General features: G+C 40.5%; 1 protein-coding gene across 1 annotated transcript in view; it reads right to left on the reverse strand.

Moving 5' to 3' along the window:
- Positions 1 to 245: 245 nt before the first annotated feature.
- Positions 246 to 24,517, reverse strand: part of LOC100743449 (acetylcholinesterase-like) — a gene marked incomplete at its 5' end in the record, with an annotated part of 29,393 nt that continues 5,121 nt past the window's right edge. Inside the window, 3 exons of the mRNA XM_003493843.4 lie at positions 246 to 638; positions 5,728 to 5,885; positions 17,161 to 17,324. Of these exons, the coding sequence (XP_003493891.3) occupies positions 514 to 638; positions 5,728 to 5,885; positions 17,161 to 17,324 (447 nt within the window). The remainder of the gene's footprint in view (positions 639 to 5,727; positions 5,886 to 17,160; positions 17,325 to 24,517) is intronic.

The following is a 24,517-nucleotide window of genomic DNA, read 5'->3' on the forward strand; positions in this document are numbered from 1 at the left end:
TTTTGCACATCCAGCCCCAGTCCCCGGTCGGAGACACTCGAGCGACGTAACTCGTTAGGCTGTCCTCGTTTTCTCGGTTCATCAATCTTCCAGCCCTGGCCATTAAGTCGCCGCGATTCAGGTTTTTTCCACGAAGCCTTAACGAATCCGCTTCGCGAATAGCCGGATCTTGCTTATGCAAAGTTTAGGCAGAAATCTCTGTTCCCTCGAAACTCTCGCAAATCTCTGATTGGAATCTTGTTATCTTCTTCTTCCTCTCTCTCTTCCTCGATGTATAGATATATATATATATTTTTTTTTTCGTGTTTTGTCTATGGGAGGGAGAAAAGTGGTCGTTCGACGGCAATGGGTAAGCCGGGACCCATTGATCTACCCAAACGATTAGCAGGGTGTTAACCACTAACGAGATCCTGGACCGTGAACGAAGCCCTAATACCTGTGCAACTGTTTGAACCCCGGATTGCTGGCTTTCAGAAGGCTGTCGATCGATAAACGGTCCCCCTTGCATTGTCTTTAAATGACTCTCGACAGTACCAGAATCGACGACAGCGCCGTGATCGCCAGGGAGTTGCCTAGATCCTCCGCACCTGCCGACACGCTCGAAGCTATCGCGCTGTTACAGGCTTTCGGAGTTACATCTGAAACAGAAAGCGAGAGTATAACGTTGGAGGAATGCTCGGTGAGTAACGTGATTTCGAACAGCTCCGCTCTTGATCCTACTCGTTAAAGGAGCCCCGTGTCGAACACGGTCCTCTGTACAAAGGCGATGTACCTGCCTGCTGGGAAATATATATTCCGGCGTTTGGCAGATTGCAACGAACCCTTGACGACTAGCGTCGATGCTGCGATATTTAGATGTAATACGCGATATAACGAATAATATAATTTTAATAATACAATTTATAATACATTTTTAATAGATTATAATTTATTTAAAATAAATAATTCTCATGGAAATTAAGAATCCGCCATCTACCAATGAGAATCACGCGCTCGTAAATTTTCTCTCTAGATGCAACCTATATAAATTTGATGCAAAATTCTGCACAACGTAACAACCGATTTTGCAAATTATCGAGATTGGAGAATCGAAGAAACCGATGATCGTCTCTCTTCTCGAAGAGAGGAAGCTCCTCATGTTCTTCCTCCGTAGATAGTAAACGATCTATTCGATAAATAACCGTGGTGGTTGCTACGGGGAAAATCATTTTTACTTACAAAAGACTGCGCAAGGATAAAGAACTCGAGGATTGGCGGAAAGTAAGGCAGCGTGATGTTGGTATATAGGCAGGTGTGTTTTTCAAGTTAGGCGTCGCGAAAAATGCTGCAAGCCCTTGGTTCAGGCTGGTACGTGATCCGTGAGGTTGCCATTAAGCGGAGAAGATCGATCACGAGCCACTCACGCGATTCTAGCTCGCGCCAAGTCCCTTCTGAATTCAGTGTATAGAACCGAGTTTCCGGATCCTTTAAAGGTCCGCACGGACTGGGCTACGTTACGAGGAACAGTGGGTCTTAACAGTCGATCGACTGCATCCTCGTTCGACTGTATCCTGACGATTGAACGATGTCGTCGATGGATTGTGAATCATTGAACAGGGCAACATAGGCTTCAATACACAATAGGGCCATTGATTAGCTAAACATAGCATAGAAGATCATCTCATGACTCTAACTCTCGGACACCATTTAACGCATAGTCCCATTAATTTCAATAGGTGCAACATTTCGTTTTAATTTAATAACAATCAATCGATAGTCGCACTTTCGCCGAAATTCATCGTGTTGAGACTGGCCAAGCCAGTTAACTTGAAATCCATGTCATAACTGTTCTCATCCCTCGAGGATTATATTTTAGAAGAAACCAAATTGCTCATATTTTACTCGGAAGAACTATTGGGTTGGCAACTAAGTGATTTGTCATTATCATCTAATGGTAAAATCACTTAGTTACCAATCCAATATGTCCAGTAGAAATTAAATAAAGAATCCTTTACCAAATTTACACGGAACCTTCTAAGGAGAGCCAGTATCCCAGCTCACCTAACTGATGATACGTTTGTTCGTCGGTAGACTACGAATATTCCTGCAAATTATTATTGCTATTTACTCTTAATATTTATTACTATTATTATCTACACTCATATCTCATATATTTCCACATATTACCTAGCTTTTTATAAATTGCGCCATAATAACCATAAAGGTCCTCGGTGTATTCATCACCGTAGACGCAGTTCGAAATACGATTCCAAACTTTTGATCAACGATGTACCTATCGAGTTACGAATCTCACGCTGTATACGGGTCACCATGTCCATTTGTTAACTGTGTCCTAAAATCACCAGCGTGACTCGTATTTTTCACCACGAAATCGTTCTATAAACCAGTGTATCGCTAATCTCACGCGCTATCGTCGCGCAAGGGGGTTGAAATGTGTTTCATGTTTGTTTTACGACGTCGTTCGCTCATCTTATCGGGATCTGATGCTTTGAAAGGGGAAAAAAAATATAGCGATAGGAAAGAAAAAAACCGATCGGTCACACGGGTCCACGAAAATTGTCCGGGACCGCAGGAAGCTCAGGGAACTCGCAATTCCCAGATTAATATCGGAAAACCGGAATACAGAGGGGTTTCTTCTTGGCGAAGCGGGCAAACGGTAGCCGTCTGACCACAAAATAACGAGTCCACTGTGGCAATGCCCCCATCGATCAGCGCCGCGAATCTAACGTATCGGTTACCCCGATACTCAGCCTCGACAACGATTCCAGGAATCCCCCGCTGCAATTCGACGGAGCAGCAGCAGCAGCCTGTCGTATTCCTAATGCCTGTTTAAGTTTCCGCCGTTAAACCACGAGATAACCGTTCATATTACAGCGTTCAACGTACCCACCGATCCTCTCGCCTAACTTAATTAATGGGACGCTTAATTAGCCCGCTAGGAGGGAGGCAGCTGTGCAAATTGCCACGACCCTCGTTTCTTTTAATAAGAGTCGCGGCCAGCCTTCAGGATCTTGCAGAATCGATAGAAACACGGTATTACGAGTGGACTATGGGATTTCCGTAGGGTGGACCGTAATTCGTGGTATAAATGGGGCCAGGGGTATTCTATGGATTGGCAATAACAATTGGGAAAGAGACGAGGAACGCTGTATAAATAGATTATAGGCGGTTAAGAAAGATTCTATCGGTGAACACGTCGAACGGTATGTCACGAATTTTGTGTGTATATGGTTGGCTGAGAATTATACAGGTGCGTGTGAGTGTCCCATAAAGCGTGCTACTGTTATGTATTATAGTCGTTCATAAAATAGCGTTTCACGTTTGGAATAATAACGCCGGAGAATAAAGTCGCTTACCAAGTTACTGTAACTTGATACTTTAACTAACTGATAGCGGATTAATCAGTTTTACGTCGCCGACGCTTACCGACCGATAGCCTACTAATCGGCTTTTTGTCGCCGACAATCTTTCTCATTATTCGTGCAGTAATTTGTTATTTGGTATTAACGTACCTTGCTCAGTTGCCTCAGTTGCGTTGCTTTATGAGCTTCCACAGTTTTATGCCAATTTGAAAAACTTATCGTCCGCGATAAACGAGAAGAATGGTATTGGAGAGTCTAAACCGAAACAGAGCCAACGCCAGGGAGAATCTGCGCCTGACCTGCCGATCGGACGTGCGTATGCCGTTGAACGGAATGACGCTACTTGTACAATTTACGAAGCCGATCGACGTACAACGAAAATTAATAGAAAATTAAAATTAATGTAAATTAATAGAAAAAAATTAAATTAATAGAAATTAAAAAAATGAATAGAAAAATAATCTTTTCTTATTTCTGCACGTTAGGAATCGTATACTGCACGCATGTTACTCGGCCGCCCCTGTATAATAGCACTATGATTTATTTAATTAGTAATTATTAATTCTTCGAACCTCGTAGAACAAAAGACGAGAAGAAACGATCGCCTGGCCGTAGATAAAATCGTGAGACAGGAGGGTTAATTCGATGGTGTCTTGCTGGTCCGAGCGACTACTGTTCCGGGCTATCGAGTCTTCGGATCGTTCGTTTAAAATAACGAGGGCATGGGGTAGAAGCAATTTCGTTGGAGGACGCCAGCCAGAAAGGGGAGTGGCGACAGCGAATTCGATTCGACCGAATACCAGCTTTAATCCGGAACAATCTCGAGCAAACAAACACTGGGAATTATGCGACGGAATGCGAAACGAGAACACGCGTTGTTCTATCGTCACGCAACAACAACAACCGGATAATTGCTGGAAACGTAGAAACATCGGAAATCTCGTTGATATCGATCATGACCTCGAGTTATTTTTTCTATCCCGTTGACGCAATCTTGATAATTTCTGGACGAAGTAGTCGCCAACGCGTTCGGCAGGTCGGGCATCGTTGATTTAGGGACTTCAAGGTGTTTCGTCGATCAGATAAAGAATGAACAGCGAAAGAATAAATCGAAAAAATGAATGAGAGAGATCGGGCAGAATGACGGAAACAAAGCGCGTTAATGTGGCCCTATTTGCAAAATACGAATCATATTAGCTTGGTGTTTATTAAATTAATTGTTAACTAATAATGAAATTACAGGAAGAATATTCGTTATTGGCTGGCACGAACGATCAAAACATTCGTGAGATCTGCGTATGCGAGTTTCTGGAGATTTAGCTGCAGATAGAAATTTTACGAAAAGTAAATCATTGATAGGTGTATCGTAGATCGGTAGACGTACAATGGCGGACAGAGGAAGCTTAACGTTTTTTAATCAACCTGTAGTGGTATACCTTATAAAAAGTTAGCAATCTATTTATTAAAAACCGAGAAGCTATTACATTACGTCGAAGAAACAAATTGTTGGCTAAGCCGAGCAACTCAAGTAAAATAATTAAATTTTCGATTTCTGTCAAACGATAACAACATGTAGAAAGAACATAGAAAATTTCTCATCGTTGGAATATTAATTGTTTGCATCAAAGGTACATCATAATATTATATAGTATTATAGTATCGTTATTATATATTATTACTGTAGAATATTATACAGCATTGTAAATTAATAATATTATACATCAGAACGTCGTCAGTGAGCTGTGCTTTTCCACACTCCCAACAGTGTTCAATTGCACGCGACTGATCTGTATGGGATGAGTGGCGCGACTAGTGGCAAGTGTGAAAGGGGCTTAAGGATCTCGGCACTGTGCTCGAGCGTATGTTTAGAAAGTAGATAGTCTGCGATTCGAAGTCGCCGAGCCATGAGGTGTCGATTACACCACTGTTTACAGAATGCATGAGGTAGTTTACGGATTGCAAGTGACGCCTTGGGATTGCCAAACAAGTGGAGACTTTGTCTGAAGGATCCGACCACGGAATGAGGAATTCATCGATGCGTTTTTGCTAAACGGAGTTTAGGGACTGCAGTTACCTCAGAGCCTCGAAAGAGCAAAGTCTCTCGATAAAAAGATAGAAAAATATCCAGTACAAAATGCATTAAGGCTCGTTTATACAAGAAGCAATTTTAAATCCTCTGTCGTTCTTCGTTGTAACGAGGAAAATTCTTGAGAGAGGAAACTTGCAAGCGGGCAATTAACGAGAGAGTCATGCGAGTCACTTGTCACAGGAAAAAAGAAGAGAACGTTCTAATGAGGTTAGGTAGATAGATTAGGTTAGGTAGAATAGGTTAGATAGATAGGTTAGGTAGAATTTTGACACGGACCTGGCACTCCCTTCAGCTTTGGTAGAAAGTCGTTCCAAAAAGCACAATACGTGGTGTGTGGTCCTTTTCCAAGGCCGTTCTCCTGCGCGTTTAAGATGTAGTACTGCGGCCGGTCCCTCGAATATGGCGGCCAGTCGGCTTCCTCATCAGTCGGTTTCCTGAAAAGCAATCGATCAGTTAGTAGAAACCGACTGTGTCACGAGTTACGTTCATCGTGAATCCAATGATCAATCTTTTGCACTGTGGAACGAACCACTCGCACTCGAAATTAGCTTTAGAAGAAAATAGAACACCGAATATATTATACAGGGTGAGTGAGAAATCGTCGTAGAGTTGGGCACAAAGCTATTCGTGAAAAAATAAGTCGAGAAAATATAATGACAGCTTTTCATGTGACGCTACGTTTATGGGAAGATCGAGTTTGAAAATGATCAAAAACAAAAATGTCAACTGTACTTTAACTTGGCTAGATACCGACGATCAGGATTTAGCAAATCAACAGTGAGAGATTATTATACTCGGTGAAAATAATGTTAAATAATATTTTCTCTTTTAAGAAAATTTTTCAAGAAAATCGTTCTCAAGATAATAAAGTGTGAATGTGTTTAATTACGAACTGGTCTGATGATACATCCCCAAATTTTTTTTCGAAGAAACGAAAGAAAAGATTGTATTCCATATTTTCGATTTATTTTCACACGCGATAACAAAGCTTGGGATGTAAAAATGTTATACCAAATTTTTTTCTTATTTTTCACATAGAATCGCCTCTTATCCGTTTGTACTACGATTTCCATTTTTAAAAATGAATATTTTAGTTCAGATGAAAATTTACCAACTTTTGAAACAGAATGTGACTAAAAAACGAGATCTTTCTGTAGTGTTCCTTAACGTTCTTTAATGTTCCTTAATGTTCCTTAATGTTCCTTAATCGTACCAAACATAAGCAAACTAATCGCCAATTTCTTCTCTTTGAAACATTTTGAAATTATCGAGTCGCTGAGAAAAGCAGCGTCGATGATACTCGAGTGCAAAAGGTTAATATTGGATATCAAAGGTTTCCTATTTCAGACTCGGCCTTATAATCGTTTCTCGAGTCCAAAAGAACATAAGAACGTTTCAAATTTCTCGGTGGAAAGATTAACGATGACCTAGCTGATAGTCTGGTTGATTTAAAATTTCATTTGTAGGTTAATTACCTGACTATGGCAACCAGACGGGACTAAAAATCCCTAGGAAGTAAGGTCGAGCACGAAACGGTAGACTAACGTGAACCAACTACTTAGTTTATTATTTCGGTACTAAACCGCGGATTTTTATGCATTCATGGGAAATTTGATAGTGGAAAAAATATATATTTTGCCCGCGATTTCGTTCGCTACTACTTCGTTCGTGGACTACTAATACGCGGAACAATTTTGGAACAGATAAATTTTTACGAACGAAATATCTACACATTTTTTATATTAACAATTAGATCATTCTCTAACCTAGTAAAAAATATTAAATTATAAGAAGGTTTCGGAACAAACACGACGTAAAGAATAGACGATAACCATCGTTGCTTGACATCCAGCAAACATGGAAGCGCATACAACTCAGATCCCGGAGTATTTCTCGGCTTGTATAAAACGGATCGAGATGAAATATACCCTATTTTCTTTCCTAGACACTAAGCTATACAACAGAGAAAAGCTCGTCAAAATTCGTTCAGTAGCTTTTACGTGATGCGAGTGCAAACAGACAGACAAAAATTCCAAAAATGGATTCTTTTCACTGCGCAGCTTATGAATTATTCTCGGCTGACGGTTTTATTCCTTTTTATTCGACGTACAGACACCATGTTTCTATTGTTTTTTATTACAGTGCTGTGAATAATTATAAACTCGAACACATTTTCCGCGTCACTTTCTTTACATTTCCACGAAACCACTGATCATATCTAGATATGTTAAACGAAATTGTTTCGTAGAGGTTAAATCGAATGCTACAGGATATCAGGAGACGTTACTTCAGACAGAATTATTGCTTTTAATAAGTACTGAAAGAAAGGACAGAAAAACAATTTTTCAACAAGACAATGCTCCCATCCATACAGCCACTACGATCAAAATTTCGGAATAGAATTATTACCAGGCATTCAGTCCCGATCTGAACCTGATCGAGAATCTATGGGGAATTCTAGTGACAAAAGTTTACGACCAGGAGAAGCCATCTATGGAAGATGTAGTTGAACTTAAAAAAGGAATAAAATCCGCGCGGATATTCAAAATGAAATTTCAAACAAATTGATGGATAACGTAACTAAGGGATTAATGGAAGTGATCAAAGATAAAGAAGGATCCACTAAATATCGAGTGAAACGGTAAGTAAATTAACGTTGAGTTTACGTCGTTTCAGAACGAAAAACACAATTTCAAGAGAAAATTCAATTTTTTCCAGACTTCAAAGGAAGAAAACTCTCGTTCGTTGTACCTTTACAGTTTTTTTTCATATTATACTATGGAATTATATAAACGATCCTGTCAATTTTTCTTCTAATATTACGAAAAATATGCAAATGGGATTGAATTTTGCGATTAATCGTTGCAATGTACGTGTACAGACAGATGTCCAAAGTAGCATATCCAGCTGTAAACGAAACAAGCTTTCATTTCTGTAGTTACGTTCATAGGGATATAAAAATGTGTAAAAGTCCGCAGTCTCTTCCTAACGATTCAGTAGCGGCGGTAGGAAAAGAGAACGTGAAAAACGATGGTTTGTTATATTGTTTTTTATATCACAGGCGGATTAATTGGCGATGTCGCGAGGATATTACGTCGCAGGTAATTAATTCAAGTTACAGATAGCCGGAGACACGAGTCGTGAACATGGACAGTCAACCGAGTCTCGTTTAAAATTAATAACAACCAGCGTCGGTTAATAAATTGGACGTTGACTGACCTACCAGAGGTTACTTTATTAATTATTGAAATAGCCTGTCTTTTCCACCGCTATCTGCTGCGTATCAATCAAATATTTACACGGCTATCTTTGTCTCGTTAATCAATTAGCCGTCGACAGATCGACTTTCTTCTCGTTCGTCCGGATCAATTACAAAGCAACAGATCCGTGTAATATGATAAAAAGTGAAAATACGCAGAGTAGGTAAGAGTTACGTCGGCGTTGCACAGTCGCCTGTCTTCACGTTAAATTGTCATATTTAAAAAGCACATCTTTTAAGCGCTGCTGACCGATAGCCGCAACTTTCCCGTTATCGTTGTTGGTTTCTTAAAAGCAGTCAACTGTTGCAGCCTCCTTGAAAACTTTGGAAAGCGTGCGCCTGAAACGTGTGGCAACAAGTAAGCGACGACGAGTATACTCGTCGAACACAGAGTGCGTGTGGCTGTTATAATGTAGAATTAAGTTGCAATGCAATGGCTGTTTTATTTCTTACATTTATCACCGACGGTCATAACACAATCATGACGAATATACTCGTCAACAACAGCTAACTGGTTAAGCTTGCGGTGCCTGTTATAATGTAGAATTAAGTTGCAATGGAATGGCTGTTTTATTTCTTACATTTATCACCGACGGTCATAACACAAAGTATGGCCATTTCTTCATGACGAATATACTCGTCAACAACAGCTAACTGGTTAAGCTTGCGGTGCCTGTTATAATGTAGAATTAAGTTGCAATGGAATGGCTGTTTTATTTCTTACATTTATCACCGACGGTCATAACACAAAGTATGGCCATTTCTTCATGACGAATATACTCGTCAACAACAGCTAACTGGTTAAGCTTGCGGTGCCTGTTATAATGTAGAATTAAGTTGCAATGGAATGACTGTTTTATTTCTTACATTTATCACCGACGGTCATAACACAAAGTATGGCCATTTCTTCATGACGAATATACTCGTCAACAACAGCTAACTGGTTAAGCTTGCGGTGCCTGGTATTTTCGAGCATTCCTTGTGCTTTGATCGTCGACGCGGACGAACGTAAAGTAAAACGACGAAGTAAAACTATCGAGTTCCACATCTCCGAATCTACAGAACGTGCTGTAACTGCAACTACCCCGGACTCGCTCGTAGTATTTTCTCACGTTTCCATTGATAGTTCCAAATATAGTTTACACTTAAACATAGTACGCATTTTAATTAATTCGAATTTCCTTAACTCAACCAGCCGAGAGAACCGGCATCTGGCCAAGAATCGAACACGCTTGTTCCAAGCAAAAACAAAGAGCAGAGAAGAAAAGTACGATGCCACTTTGACGATGTCTCCTTTTTAACAATTTTCAAACAGAACGTTAGTGGTAGTATCGGTCCCATTTCAAGTATTAAATTGAAATTAACCGTTTGCAATTAAGTGGAAAAAATTATAATTGGAAGCGTCGTTTTACATTTTGGTCCGCGGTTATTTACATAAACAACACCGCCGTGTCTGACACAAGCATCGTCACATTGACATCAGCAATTGCTAGTTGAAACAAACATCCCTAAGTTTTGTTTCACATGGCGAACAAGATTGATGAAGATAGGTGTTCCAGGAGTTGGTCGAGTTCATCAGTTTGGAAAAGAATGAGACACAGTGAGATCGAATGACACGCCACTCTCGACGGTTGAGCAGTTGTGCAACTCGATCTGAACTCAATCGTCCATGAAACAACAGCAGCTCGCACACGAGACAATCGTGAAATTTGTTTATTTTCGATTTTTTAAAATTAAACTTCCGCTAACGTATTTGTGAGATTTTCCCGATTAAAACAAGACCAAACACGATATAGTTTAAGTCACATTTACATACAGACATTACGTATTCACACATTGAATTTACCAGAGAAAATAATCGTTGTCCAGTAACACTGGACATAAATCATTGTTCGAAATGTAAACGTAATGTTAATTTTGTTATCTTCCCATTTGAAATTTAGCGACTCTTTACTTTTGCTTACTTGCATTAATCCGTCGGTTACACTATCTATCAGTTTATTTGAAGTTTCGTTTCGCCCACGCGGATTTTATTCCTTTTGTAAGTTCAACTATATCTCAATAGGTGGCTTCCCTGGTCGTAAACTTTTCTCGCTAGAATTCCCCACAGGTTCTCGATTAAGTTCAGATCAGGACACTCAATACTGACCATAGTAATAGTTTTATCCCCAGATCTTGAAGCCATATTTTGATAGTTGATACGAATGGGAACATTGTCTCGTTGAACAATTGTTCTTGTGTCTTCTCTTTCGGTACTTATGAAGTTTACTTAGTTGTTTACAACGTTTACAGTTAATTGTTTTCGACGAGTATATTCGCCATGAAGAAATGGCGATATTTAGTGTCATGACGAGTATACTCGTCATACGCAAGAAATAGTTACAACTTGTTGTTTAAATTGCATTTTAGTGGAAACAAGATCATATTATAGAAAAAGACTGTATATAGCGCTTATAGCGATACATTTTAGAAGGAGTTCGCAACAGCTAACTGACTAAAACCAATGATTCTCTCGTTGTAACGGCTTTGGATTGACTCTTTGGAAAAGCAATTTCACTCAACGTGTCCAGACATGATCGGTGGTTTCTTGGAAATAACGAAGTGACGCAGACGATGTGTTCGACTTTATAGTAATTCGCTGTATGGCACTGTAATATACACGAAGCACAGTTTCCAAGGATATCGCGAATCTTTCGCGAGTCACTGCGAGTTCCTCTTCGCACGACGTCCGCCAAGTTTCATTTCGACGAGCCAGCCAAGTTATTCGTACGAGCAGCGAGAAAAAATTAATCAACGTGCTCCTGCTGCCTAGCAAACAACCGAAGCTCTTCGATAAGCTGATAATCGGCAGCAACACAGATAACAAAAATAAAAGGGGAAAGGAAAAAAGAGAAATGCCGCGGGCTTGATGGATCATGTCCGCTCGACGCGTGACATATCGGCCTCTTTGTGTTCAGGCGTCGATAAATAATTCTTCAGTTTCCGTTAACCCAGATTGAAAAGCCGTGCCGCGGAACGCGTCGCGTCCTCGCGATTGTTAATATTTAATAGGTGTCGTCAAACACAACGACGCCCAACGTCCGGAATTAATTCGTTGGCTGACTTTCCGTTTGCCCAGGCTACGTCACCGGCCTCCGTAGCAACCTTCTGGAATTATTAATTGGCCCTCAGATATAGATCCGCGGCTCTATTCTCGCGTCAAAGGTCATCGTAACGTCGCTTCCGACGGATTTTGGTGAGACCTACAAATTGCACGACTCTCCCATTAGAAATAGCAAGTTGTCGACGGGTCTTCGTTTCAGTGATCCAAAATAGCAGTGGAAATATTTCTTGGAGGAGAGTGATCGGGTGGAAATGAATTTTTATTTGAATCGAAGCTAGTTATCGATAGATTTCATACAAAATGAAAAGTAGTCATTTTTTTATCGTTTCAATTGGGAATAACCGTTGTAAACGATTGAAACTTAACCATCGTCGATAAATAATTTTATTTTATTTATCAGCATGCAATATAAACGATCAGAATTTTTGTTTTTTGATTACCAGTAATCATTGTCGATAGCCTGAATTTTATTTTGCTTGTAGATTACCATTATCCATGATGAAACATTTTTTTAGTTGCCTTCGGTCGATATCGACGACAAAATTTCTTCTAATTACATTCGACTATTGTTAATCGTTATTGACAATACTGATAATTAGTACTCATTGACGACGTAAAAGAATGTAATTATAAAGGTTATTTATTAAGCAAAAAAAAAAAAAAAAAAAAAAAATGGTATGAAAATGTACGAGACAAAGATATTTTAGAACAATACTTCTATTAACAAAAATTGTATTATTAATGTTACACTGCGATATCTTTCATCCTATTCTTTATTTCATATATTTTCGCTTTTTTTCGTTAATAAATTGATTTTATAATTAAGCTTTTTCACGTTTGTCCATGAAAATGAACTAATTATCAGCAATGTTAATAACAATTGAAAACAGCCGAATCTGAGCAGAATAAATTTTCTCTGACGATAATGATTATCAGTAACCAAAAATAAATTTCGGATCATCGATAATGGCTACTGATAACCAAAGAAAAATTATGCTCGTTTATATAGAATACTGGCAACCAAAATTAAATTTCCAACATCGATAATGGTTATTAGCAAAGAAAATAAAATTCTCGTCATCGATAATGATTGCATTGTAATCAAATAAATTTTATTCATTCGCAATGGCCATCCGCAATTAAATTTTTCTAATTAAACATATCAACTCTTATACCATAAATTTTAAAATTTGTCTTATAACAATTACGATATTCGCTTTTTATATTATTATGCCATATTATTTATTTATTGCTTTATACCTTATCTATGTATTAATTATATTATACTTTACAGTTTATATTATAGTTTACGTTATACAGTCGTCGAGTATTAGAGAAAAGACCAGGCGTTTTCGACGCTTCCTGTGGAAGCGCTTCATCTTCGTGCAACGTTTTAGGACACGTGACATTCTTTCGCTTTTTGCTCCACTTTTGCTCTACTCAGGCTTCGAATCCAAACGCGAATACCAAATGCAATTTTAAGCAACCGCGATATTCAACGTGGTCTTAAATAACTTAGCAGGGGAATAGTAGACAAACTTCTGAGAAAATTTCTTCGGATACGTTGAGAATCTGAAGAAACTTTGCCGCAAAAGCAATCTGCTAACGTATATAGAAATTATAACGAAGTTATATAGAATAAGTTATATAGTATCGATCTGAAAGAAATAATTAACACAGTTTCCCTAAATATCCTGACTTACCAATATTGGCTTGGCAACTAAGTGATTGCGGCTTCTGTTAATACCACCTAACGCCAAAATCCGCAATCACTTAGTTGCCCAGCCAATATAACGATCAATCAGCTGTTCAAATATTTTGACGATCCCTGCGAAGTTTATACGTTTGCGATAAATATCTGCTAACTTCTACGTACATTGTCCAATTTGTTAGAAATTTTATCAGCATCGTGAGTGACAGTCGTAACGCGTTATAGCGCGAGTGAAATTTCCGAATGTTTCCTATAACGTACGTAACGTGTCCATAAAACGTTGCTACGAGCGTTCGCGAGTAAATGTCTCGACTAATCCGAAGGAATAAAAAATCCGGAAGAATATTTCGAAGAGCGGAGCGAACGACGGTTTCAGGTTGTTGGATTTACTCAGCCAGGTGTTGCGGTCTCTGGCTGCAGAGTGAAATATCAAACGGCGCGTCCGCGGAACTCCGAATGCAAATAAGAAAATAAGGAAACTGAAAATTTATCTGCCGATGAAAATCGTCGATTCCTATTCCCTTTAGCATAGACTCGCGCCACGACCATCTTAAATCTCGATAAATTTATCTTGCCCCACCCTTCTCGCGTAGACTTTGATTTACGAGCGAATAATCCTACCAGGATGAAATATCGTTCGATTCTTATCCCATTAAGTGAGCCGCCCTCGCCGAATGGCTGCGTTTAATTTATTTATAGAGACGTCGCGAGAAACCTTGTATCATCCTAATGCAGCCGATAGCTTCGCGTCCGTTGAAACGTTGCAAAGGCCTAAATAGCTAGCTGATAGAGACGCAGGTCAGGCGACCGGGTTTCGTAGGATTTGGGGTCGTAGGGAACTGGATAATAATGCTGTTACGTTCGGTGACTCTACGGTCGAGGCGTCCACCAGCTATGCATATAGAATTAAGCGGGTCGCAATAATCCTAAGGCACCGCCATAAAACGAGACTTTTTGATTTATCCTTAAATCCGTCAATTGGTATAAAACATCTTCGAGTCAAGAGGTTCCTTATGGTTATTGCTCCATCAGGTAAAAACGTGGCTTTTCCCATGTTCCCCAGGATTCCACCCACAAGCGACTAGTAGTGGGGCGATCACCACCGAACGAGAGTTTCCTTTGCAACAGCATCGTCACCGGACTTCACTGATTCATCATCGTCTTTAGAACAGTCGGCATCTCCTGACCGGGTTTCCACCCATCAATCATTCACCTACTTCTCTTATACCTTACGCAACAGTGTCACTATCTTCTCTACAGTGTTGTTGGAAATATACAGGGTGGTTGGTAACTGGTGGTACAAGCGGCAAGGGGGTGATTCTACGCGAAAAAAGAAGTCGAAAATATAGAATAACAATTTTTCGTTCGAGGCTTTGTTTTCGAGAAAATCGACTTTGAATTTTCGCTCGGTACGCGTGCACTTTATTTAAAATGTGGCGGTGCACCGTCTTGTTGAGAAATTAAACTTCCTCTAGTTCTCAGCGGGACATCTTCTAATAATTCGAGACAACGATCTACAGTGAGATCCGTTCTAACGAGACGCGATAAAATGCACGCGTACCGAGCGAAAATTCAAAGTGGATTTTCTCGAAAACAAAGCCTCCAACGAACAATTTTTATTCTATATTTTCGCCTTCTTTCTTCGCGTAGAATCAGCCCCTTTCCGCCTGTACCACCAGTTACCAACCACCCTGTATATCACGCGAAAAAACGGGCGGACACTCTCGAATCGCAGCGTATGTTAACACCGACGATATCCTTCGACGAAAACCAATAATTACGAATCCGATGGTCAACCGAGTTTCAACAGGATGCGCGTGTTATTTGATAATTTGCGCGCGCGTAATAATCGCGTCACAAAAACCATAAATCGTAATTGGCAGCGTTTGGAAACAACGCGGCATTGGTGCGGCCGTTAATAATCTCGAATAATCGAATAATCTCATAGCATCAGGGAAAAAGCAATCTTATCGGATAGCGGCGATAAAAATGCGATTCGATAAACATTCCTACCACATCATCGAGCGTCCGCTCGTTCGTATCCGCTTGTACCACCAGTTACCAACCACCCTGTATATATTATAACCTGTCAACCTCAGTGTTATACTTGTAGCGGCACTCCACACCAACTAGAGTCACACGATGGCAGCGCAGTGGTTAGGTTACGAACGTTAGGGACCCGGGTTCAAATCCCAACACCCGTAGTCCGATTTTTCTTTCACGATACAAAAATGAGAAGAAAAGCAGGTACGCCAGCAGCGACATCTACACCAGCAGCGACATCTACATCAGCAGCAGAACCTATCTCGGCCTCTACACTGGCAGTAGCACTATACCACAACAAACTACTATAACTATACCTCTACTAATTACTACTACTCAACAAACTACACCTCATACTAATTCAACCATCCCTATTATCCTAACCGAAATAAGGGATCGATCTGTTCGTGGCGTCGATTAGCTAATCGTGGCGGGAATTGACGCGCTTCCTCGCGATCGCGTCTCTCCGCGACTGGTCGAATAAACAAACGCAGCTTGGTAAAATCGTGTGCCGGGCGAAGAGAAATGCGTACAGGGCAAACAAGGCGACGATCGATAGTTTCATTTCGTTAAGAGGCAAATTGATCGTCGTCGATGGTTCATAGGCTCGACCACGTTGCCAACTTCTTGCTGGCAGCTTCTCGCACGGTTGCGAATATATCTGGAAAATTCTGACCATGTGGACCTTCTACTATCTGCTATCTTCTATTTCTGTAGAAACACGCAGGACAATTTCTATGAATTTTTCACCACCTCCGTGAGCAATTTGTTATTTCTGCAACGTGAAATTCCACGTACACGCGTCAGGATTCGGCTGCTCGATTATACTACGTATGGTGTATGGTTGATTGCTTGCTAAATCAGCTTCGAGAAAGTCTCGTCCGATTGGAATTATATGCCGTTTCCTCGAGGGAGAAAAATACTCTCGAAAGTACGGTACTATCCGCATAAATAAGCAGAGCCGTGCAACAGCCAGGACAATTAACCGGAGATGCAGCTATTCATAAATTACCTGCTGTTATCCGAGACTGACTTAGTTCGCAGGATACCGACAAATTTCTAACTAAACCGCAGATTTCCGTAGGAAATATTTTCATAAAGCCAACCGAACAAATAGCATCCAAGTAGAAATTTATTTCATCCGCTGAATAATATCAAAAGTATACTATATACGTTGAATATTTCGCGTATTTTCCTCATGCTGTGCTCATTTCTACAACTTTAACTTGCCTCGCGAAATGTACAAAAATCCTGCATTCGTAAGTTCTTCAGACAATATGAAATACCAATGGCGAATAACACGGAACAAACGGTTGCTCGTTTGCCATTTAAATCACCGAGGAGGAGCAACTCGTTTGACCAAAAACGCTATTTGCTAACCTCTTCGTTTCATGCTAGCAATTTTCAGGACACGTGCGTTTCCACGCAAATCATTGCTATACAAATACTACAGAGTTTCCGTGTTATTTGCTCGTGAAATTGTTCCACGGTTACACGTTTAACTCTATCGCAGTTGAGAAAAACTCAGCCAAATAAGCTGTGCTCCTCAACGTCGATACGTTTATCTCTGTTATGGCTTTTACGCGAACTTACCCCGAATAGGCAAACTTGGAGAAGTAGAGTATCATCCTCAAGGACAGGTCTCGTTCCTTTTCCGTGTACTCGAGGGTCAAGTTGAGAGGATGGCCGAACACGTACTCCACCTCGTCGCCGTGCATCACTCCCATCCACTCACCCCATAGGTTGGTGCTGGTCCTCTGAAACACACAGCAGCTCGGTTATATCCGCGTTAAACGCGCTCGTTCAAATACGTTGCCGGGGTTGTCGTCATGTATCAGGCCTCCTCCACCTCCTCCTGCCCCTTCCTGTCTCCCACTCTCTCTCAGCGTTTCGTGCCAACCCCATAGATCGACCCTCGTCTCTTCGCTGACGCGATATCGCGTTGCTATTAACCGCTGGCCATCCCGCAGTTTGTCAGTTTTCATTTCAGCCGTGCCACTTGCTCGCTGGAAACGGCCTCTCGCCGGGAAATTGATTCCTACCGAGCGGAAAAAAAGAGGGAAAAAAGAAAAGAAGAAAAAAAAAAGGGGGAACTTCGGCGTATTTTGCAAAACGCAGTTTCGCAAATGGGCGAAACTATTTTTTATTCTCGCGTTCGGTCGACGGGATTATCGGAGAAAAGCGGCGGAACGTAGAACGAGACTTTGTTATCGAAATGCAGGCGAGTTACGCGAGAGGAGGACGCGGATTTTGGCGAAATTTACGTCGAATGTTTGTCGTTGTGTAAAATAAAAGATTCTGAAAACGCGTGTTAATGTGGTTGGCTCGGATAATTCACGTGCGAATGGAGCGTAACGTTAAGTAAGAGAAATTAACAAAGGGATTGGAATTTTTCACACCTTGTTCGGACAAATAATTTCTGATAAATATTCGCCACGCACGAGTTCAAAGGAAATTTTTCCCTACGTTCCCTGGAGACGTCACAAAAAGTTTATGTGCAACCATCAACTTTGATGGTCTCTTCCATGTGGACGATGGTATAAAAAAATACGTGTCAAATATTTTTTTGAGATCTCCCATACATGTAAATGGCATGAAAATCATCAAACTCGTAAAACAAGTTACGTTAGGTTTGTGTTAAGTAACGCACATAGACAGAGAAAAGTAACGGAGTCGAGCTGACGCACGGAGAAGCGAGACAGTTTCGCTACGAGGGATTCGTCGAGTGATCGCGTGAATATTTATGGCATCGCTTTCGTCGTTGTAATAATGTTGCTTTCGTGGCCGATACGATATTGGCGGAAGCAATTCGGAAACGATATATTTTTCAATAATGCAACGAACATTTTTTCGAAATATATCGCGCTGCTTTTCTGGCCGGAAGTAACGTTACGAACCGAGAGCTTCCTGAACTCGACACTGACATCGTTGAAATACGCCGGTCCTCTCAGAAAACATGCATATCGATGGAAATTTTTTGACGCTCCAAAACGAAACTCCGACCTAACGCAGACCTAACCTAGATACCATTAGGTCAGCAACCCATATTCGCCTCTTCCTGTAATAATGCAAACAGGTTACCCAGTTATCAGACAGATGGATTAAAAGATGGATGATTTAACGCGGGAAGAAAAATTGTGAGAAGAGAAAACAGCCAGCCTTTCGAAGCAATATACGCGGAATTAGAGAAATGTAAGGAAAATTGAAACGGGGATGCTGAGAATGGCTGAGCAGTCTATCAACTACCGCTACCTTGAAGAATTTTTTTTATGGATTTATGCCAGCTGTCTGTTTCTTCTTAGCTGTCATAATAATTCGGGTGATTGTATACGAAATTATGCAAACTCTAAATTAAAAAAAGAAAGAATATATATATATATCTATATAAATATATAACATGTAAAATAAATATATTATATGAATATATATATTATGTTTGGCTACAGGCGTTGGAAAATTTAAGAGGAGATTCTTGAAGCTGAAATAAGACGAACATCAAGAATAAAAAAATTGCGTTTTCTGCTTTGTTTTTCAGTTATTGACAGTTAAAAATTGGCTAAAATGTCCCTACACGCGAGCAAACCTCCTTACACGAACGAAAGGAGGTCAGCCTAAGCAGCGGGGCGTACAGTGATCCTCAAACCGAATATGGGCGGCAGCTTACTTCGTACAGGTCGTAGAAAAGAAAACCACGATATTCAGATACGTAAATCCCGCGCGACGTTTTACGAAAGAAATGGTAGATCAAATATTAAACCTGCTTACTCATGGAAATCCGTAAAAGTATATAGAAAACCGCCCTATGAAATTATATACACACCATATAGTTTGCAGCATATTTGTTTGCACGATGCCATTAACCTATTCTCTTTCGTTTATTAAATGTACGTGTAAATATGATTTAAACTATATCGCGTTTGGTCTCATTTTAATCAGAAAAATCTCACGACACACGTTGGTCAAAGTTTAACTAAGAAACAACCAAAAATAAGAAAGTTTCATCGTTGTCTCATCATGAATAATTGGTACTTTTTTCATGTACGACTGAATTCGGATCAGGTTACGTTATTCAGCTGTCAAAATTCGCCATATTTCAAACGGTATATTGCGATCCCCTGGGAACAGGCAACCAGCCCCACTAGCGAGGATGACGACCGGTCAATTAAGGGGGAAAAAGAGGCGGCCATTTACGGACACACTATCGTAGTTGTAAGGTTAATTAAGAATAAAGATGAAGGGAGGAAAATTGCGCGGTATTACGCGAAGAATAAGTATTAAGAGTATTCGAAACGACTGAGACGCAGCCAGGTGTCTACTCGAGACAGAAATTATTCTAATATAGTAGCTACACTGAAATACAGAGTCTTTAGAGGATCAACGGAGCGTCAGCAGCCTGTGGAAACCGGCGAAGCTTCTTGTCCCGAGACACATCTCGCGTTATGGTTATCGTCTCGATCCCGCCTAGGTTCTAGCCTAGGGAAAATTAAGGCCCGACCCGGAATCGTTGGTAATTGAACGTTCGTCCTCGTGAATAGCGTCTCCCGGTAACGTACAATACCGGCTCGTTCCTAACTTTCGTCCCCTTCCTTTGCCAGAAGCCTCCATCATCCTCCGTAATTCAAAGTTACGCGGAAATTTCGCGTTTACTCGGTCGCATCTCTCTTCTTCGTCGAGGTCTTCCTACAGTTACGACGCCAGCTTTTAATCCGCGTTTAAATCTGTTCAGCTTGAACTGATTTCAGAGTTCTGCGCGAATTCTTTCCAGCAAGTTCACAATGGCAAGGTCGCAAGCCCGGGTGCACATCTTTCGAACGTGGAATTAATGAAGACGCTGATTAATCTGGCGCGATCGAATCTTATAAACTGACGCCTGCATTCACCGCGACGTTACAAGAATTAATTAGACGTACTTTTCTCCTTTAACTTCCACGTCCCTGTCATCGTTAGGCGTCGTTCACACTGTGACGAGCCGCTTTATTACCGAATAGGTAAACTCCGCGAGATAGAAAGTGGAGAAAATTGATGAAATTGTATAAGAAATGCGTCGATCTGATGCTGACATTTCCAAGATTTCCAAAGTGTCGAACGTTTCGAAAATTTAGAGAAGCGGAGTAAACCAGTTTGGCCTTTGAACGTCCCGCGTTGGAAAATACACCGTGTCCTTCATCTCTACATTTTTATACGAAGAATCCTCATCGAGTAATCAGACGACGATAACTGTGCAGAGTTAAGAATATTCAACGTGGAATGAAGGTACGCGTAATATTGTTTCGTTATGGACAAATTGTGTTGCTGAGAGCAGAAGAGAGAAATATGTACTGGCTGTGTTGGAACTTGGTTCGTTATCGGATGACGATTATAAACAGCAATGGCTGGGCTGTATTATATCGGTGCAGGTCGTTGGCAAACACGGTAGATCCGCGTTCCCGTTGCAAACACTGCGATTTAAACAACCCCCGCCTCTACCCACTGTGTTTGCTCTCCCTTATCGATGATTAACAGATTCACGGTGCAGCAATTTCAAAAATACAGCGAGCGTTCCGCCTATAAAAAGAGGAACACCCGTTATTTGATTATAAGGAATGGGCCATAGATACGAAGAGATACATCGATGTTTTAGAATTTTAGCCTGCGGCACGTCATAGAACGCTTAATCAAATTTGTGCAACGAAGATTGCTGACGTAGCGTCAAATTGGGATGCTCGTTCCCTAGCGTAGGAATTTGAGAAAGAAGAAAAAATGATACGAGCGGATAGATGGAAATAAATCGATCGATACAAAGTAGTCTAAGATCTTCTATTTTTTGGGATCTCGGCATTAGCCCCTGCAGCGGACATCGTCAACAACAGTTGATCAAATTTGTGACAGCAAGAGACGATGCACGCAGTTGCAAATTCGGATACTCGTTCCGCGGTCTACGACTTGGGAAAACAAGAAAGACGATACAAGTCGATGGAAATAAAGTAGCTAAAACTAAGTCGTGCAATTCTCGAATCGTATTTTCAAGGATTGTCGAATTTGAATTTTCCTTTCGCTTATCGTAGCGTAGATTTTTTTTTATCGAAATAGACGAGAAGCACGCGTGGTAAATTTCTAGAGCTAGAGAGATTTCTAGAAACATAGAAATTTCTAGAAACGCCAGAAGTACACGTAGCGCGTACTCTTGAATCCGTAGACTGACGTCACGGTATCTGCTGGATTTGAGTACAATACGCGAGCAACGATGTGTTATTTATACGAAACCTCGCCCAATTCTGTGTCAATTAAGGATCAGTCGGTAATTCGGTCTGACCTCTAATTCGGGATTGAATTAAATTTCATGAAACACGGCCCCCTATCGATCGGCCCGGTTCGAGATCCTATTGTGTCGGTTTTCTCCTCGTCTGTCCTTTTTAAAAGTTCGTTGGGACGTCGTATTATGCACGGATTTCCAGTTATTTCCGGCGAATCCGGCCGGGATTTAAGAATACACTCGACTGAATCAATAAATGGCCCAGTTGATAAGACGGCTTCCGTCGGAAGATACAATAAAACCGCGGCTCTTCCGCCTCTTCTCGTCTCCCCCGTGCCGAAATATAACGAAATCCGGCGAGATCGAATCCCGAGCAGCCAGTTTCCCTTATTGGCTTCTCCAAACCTCTATTTCTGTCGCTCTAGTTGCACATCTATTTACACGTTTATTTACCCAATCAGTTCTTTTGTCCAGCCTCGACACAGTAATTATTATCATTACTATCGTAGTTGTTCTTGTTGTTGTTGTTCTTGTCGTTGTTCCTGCTGTTGTTCTTGTCGTTGTTCTTGTGGTTGTTCTTGTCATTGTTCATTTTGTTGTTCTTCTTGTTATTCTCGTCGTTGTTCTTGTTGCTGTTGCTCTTGTGGTTGTTCTAGTTATTGTTCTTTTTGTTAATCTTGTTGTTGTTCTTGTCGTTGCTCTTGTCGTTGTTCTTTTGGTTCTTCGTGTTATTGTTATTGCTGTTGTTGTTTTTGCCGCTGTTCCTGTTATTGTTCTTGTCGTTGTTCTTGTTATTGTTATTGTCGTTGTTCTTGTTATTGTTCTTGGTGTTGTTGTTGTTGTTGTTCTTGTCGTTGTTCTTGTTATTATTATTGTCGTTGTTCTTGTTATTGTTCTTGGCGTTGTTGTTGTTGTTCTTGTTGTTGCTCTTGTCGTTATTCTTACTGTTATTCCTGTCGTTCTTCTTATTGTTGTTCTTTTTATAATACAATACATACATAATGATTACAAAAAGACATAATAATTACGTTATATTCATCGTTACGCGTACATGTACCCCAGGATAGAATTAAAAAAATGAAAAGAGAGCCGAAGAATTTCCTGAAATTGAAAAATCCGAATAGAAACGCAGAATATCGCCATAAGAATTGGCTCGATTCGTAATTCGACCCACGGCTAGTTGGAAAAGTTAACGTGCCTTACAAATAAAATTGTTCTCTGACTTTTTCTGTCTTGGCGGTACGAAAAATCCAATTTGCCTGAAATTTGGACGGTTCGGCCGATCATTGCTAATTTCTTGTAACTTAGCGTTAGATCGATCGTTGGCCTTAGCCAGGGCCCATTCCAATGCTCGTATTTGCTTTTCAATTTTAATTTTCAAACTCGATTTTCTCAAGAACGAAGCACCAACGCGAACAAATTTTATCCCACGTTTTTGTCTTATTTTTCCACCAACAATTACCTGGTGTTGCGATCAAGAAGATTCCCTAATACCGATAGAATGGAATCGCGTTGCTTCTCGAATAAACCAAATTTTCTAGATCTTCCTTGTGACCAGAAACTTTCGGTTAGTTTAGGTTTTAGTTTGCCTTCAGCAAGATTCCGCTTAGGTTTCCGATCTGCTTGGCCCTACAGCCGCGAAGAACTTCTCCGCGAGTTTCCCAATGACGTTGTTGTCCCGAGAACTTATCGAAAAGCTCGGATCGCTGTTGGCCGAGGACAGAGAAGAGAAACGTACGAGTTAGAAGCTACGTTCTCGACTAGATTTTCAATCGGTGGCGTTCTCCACGAAAGCTACGGCAAAGTACATCAGCAAACGTTCAGGAATCAGAATTTTGTGAAATGATCGCGCCGCCAAGTTTTGCCCAAAAACTTGCATCGTCTCGCATTTTCTGCGCACATGCTCGAGCAAAGTTTAAGGAACGTCTATGCGGAAGTTGATAGAGCGGAGGCGTTAAAGTTGAGAGGTCGATTTTTCGCCGCCCGAGACGTCGACGCGATGCTGTGCTGCTGTTCCAACTGTCGACGGAGAAACATCGTTCCGTTTGCCCTTGGCGACTTGTTCGTCCTCTTCTGCCCCGCAGCTCTTTCAAATGACATTTATTACAGCGATCCATGGTATTTGAAAACTGGCGGAAAAATTGGTTACAGAGGGTAATGGTCGAGGAATAATGTTTTCGAAAGGAAGAAAGAAAATTGTTTCGTTGGAATTTCACGAGTCTGTTGCAACGAGGCAAAATTATTAATCAACCAAGAAATACATATACAATTGCATAATTTCTGACAATTTCATGGGATTTTCTATTAATGCGAAACGTAATTATTCAACCGTATGTTGGTAAATATTCATCGTTTGTCTGAAGTAACTTGTAGCGTATAGCTGACTACTGAATTTTACGATTGCTTATTACGAGTATAATGCATAATTATTCAACCGAATGTTGATAAATATTTATCGTCTGCCTGAAGTAACTTGTAGCGTACTACTGAATTTTCAAATTGTTTGTTAAATATGTTCCATTCTTGTTTAAAGTCTGCAAGAACAGGCTAATTGTAGTTTTTGAAACGAATTGTAAAAAGCTACCGTTTCAAACCTTATTTCGACAGACCAACAACACTGACAAATTACAACGTTGTACTGCTACTACTATTACATTTTCCTATATTTTATAACAAATATTGTCTTCTAACAAAAAAAAAAAAAAAAAAAAAAAAAAT

Source organism: Bombus impatiens, unplaced genomic scaffold (genome assembly GCF_000188095.3).
Source record: "Bombus impatiens unplaced genomic scaffold, BIMP_2.2 scf_1334, whole genome shotgun sequence".
Taxonomy (NCBI): domain Eukaryota; kingdom Metazoa; phylum Arthropoda; class Insecta; order Hymenoptera; family Apidae; genus Bombus; species Bombus impatiens.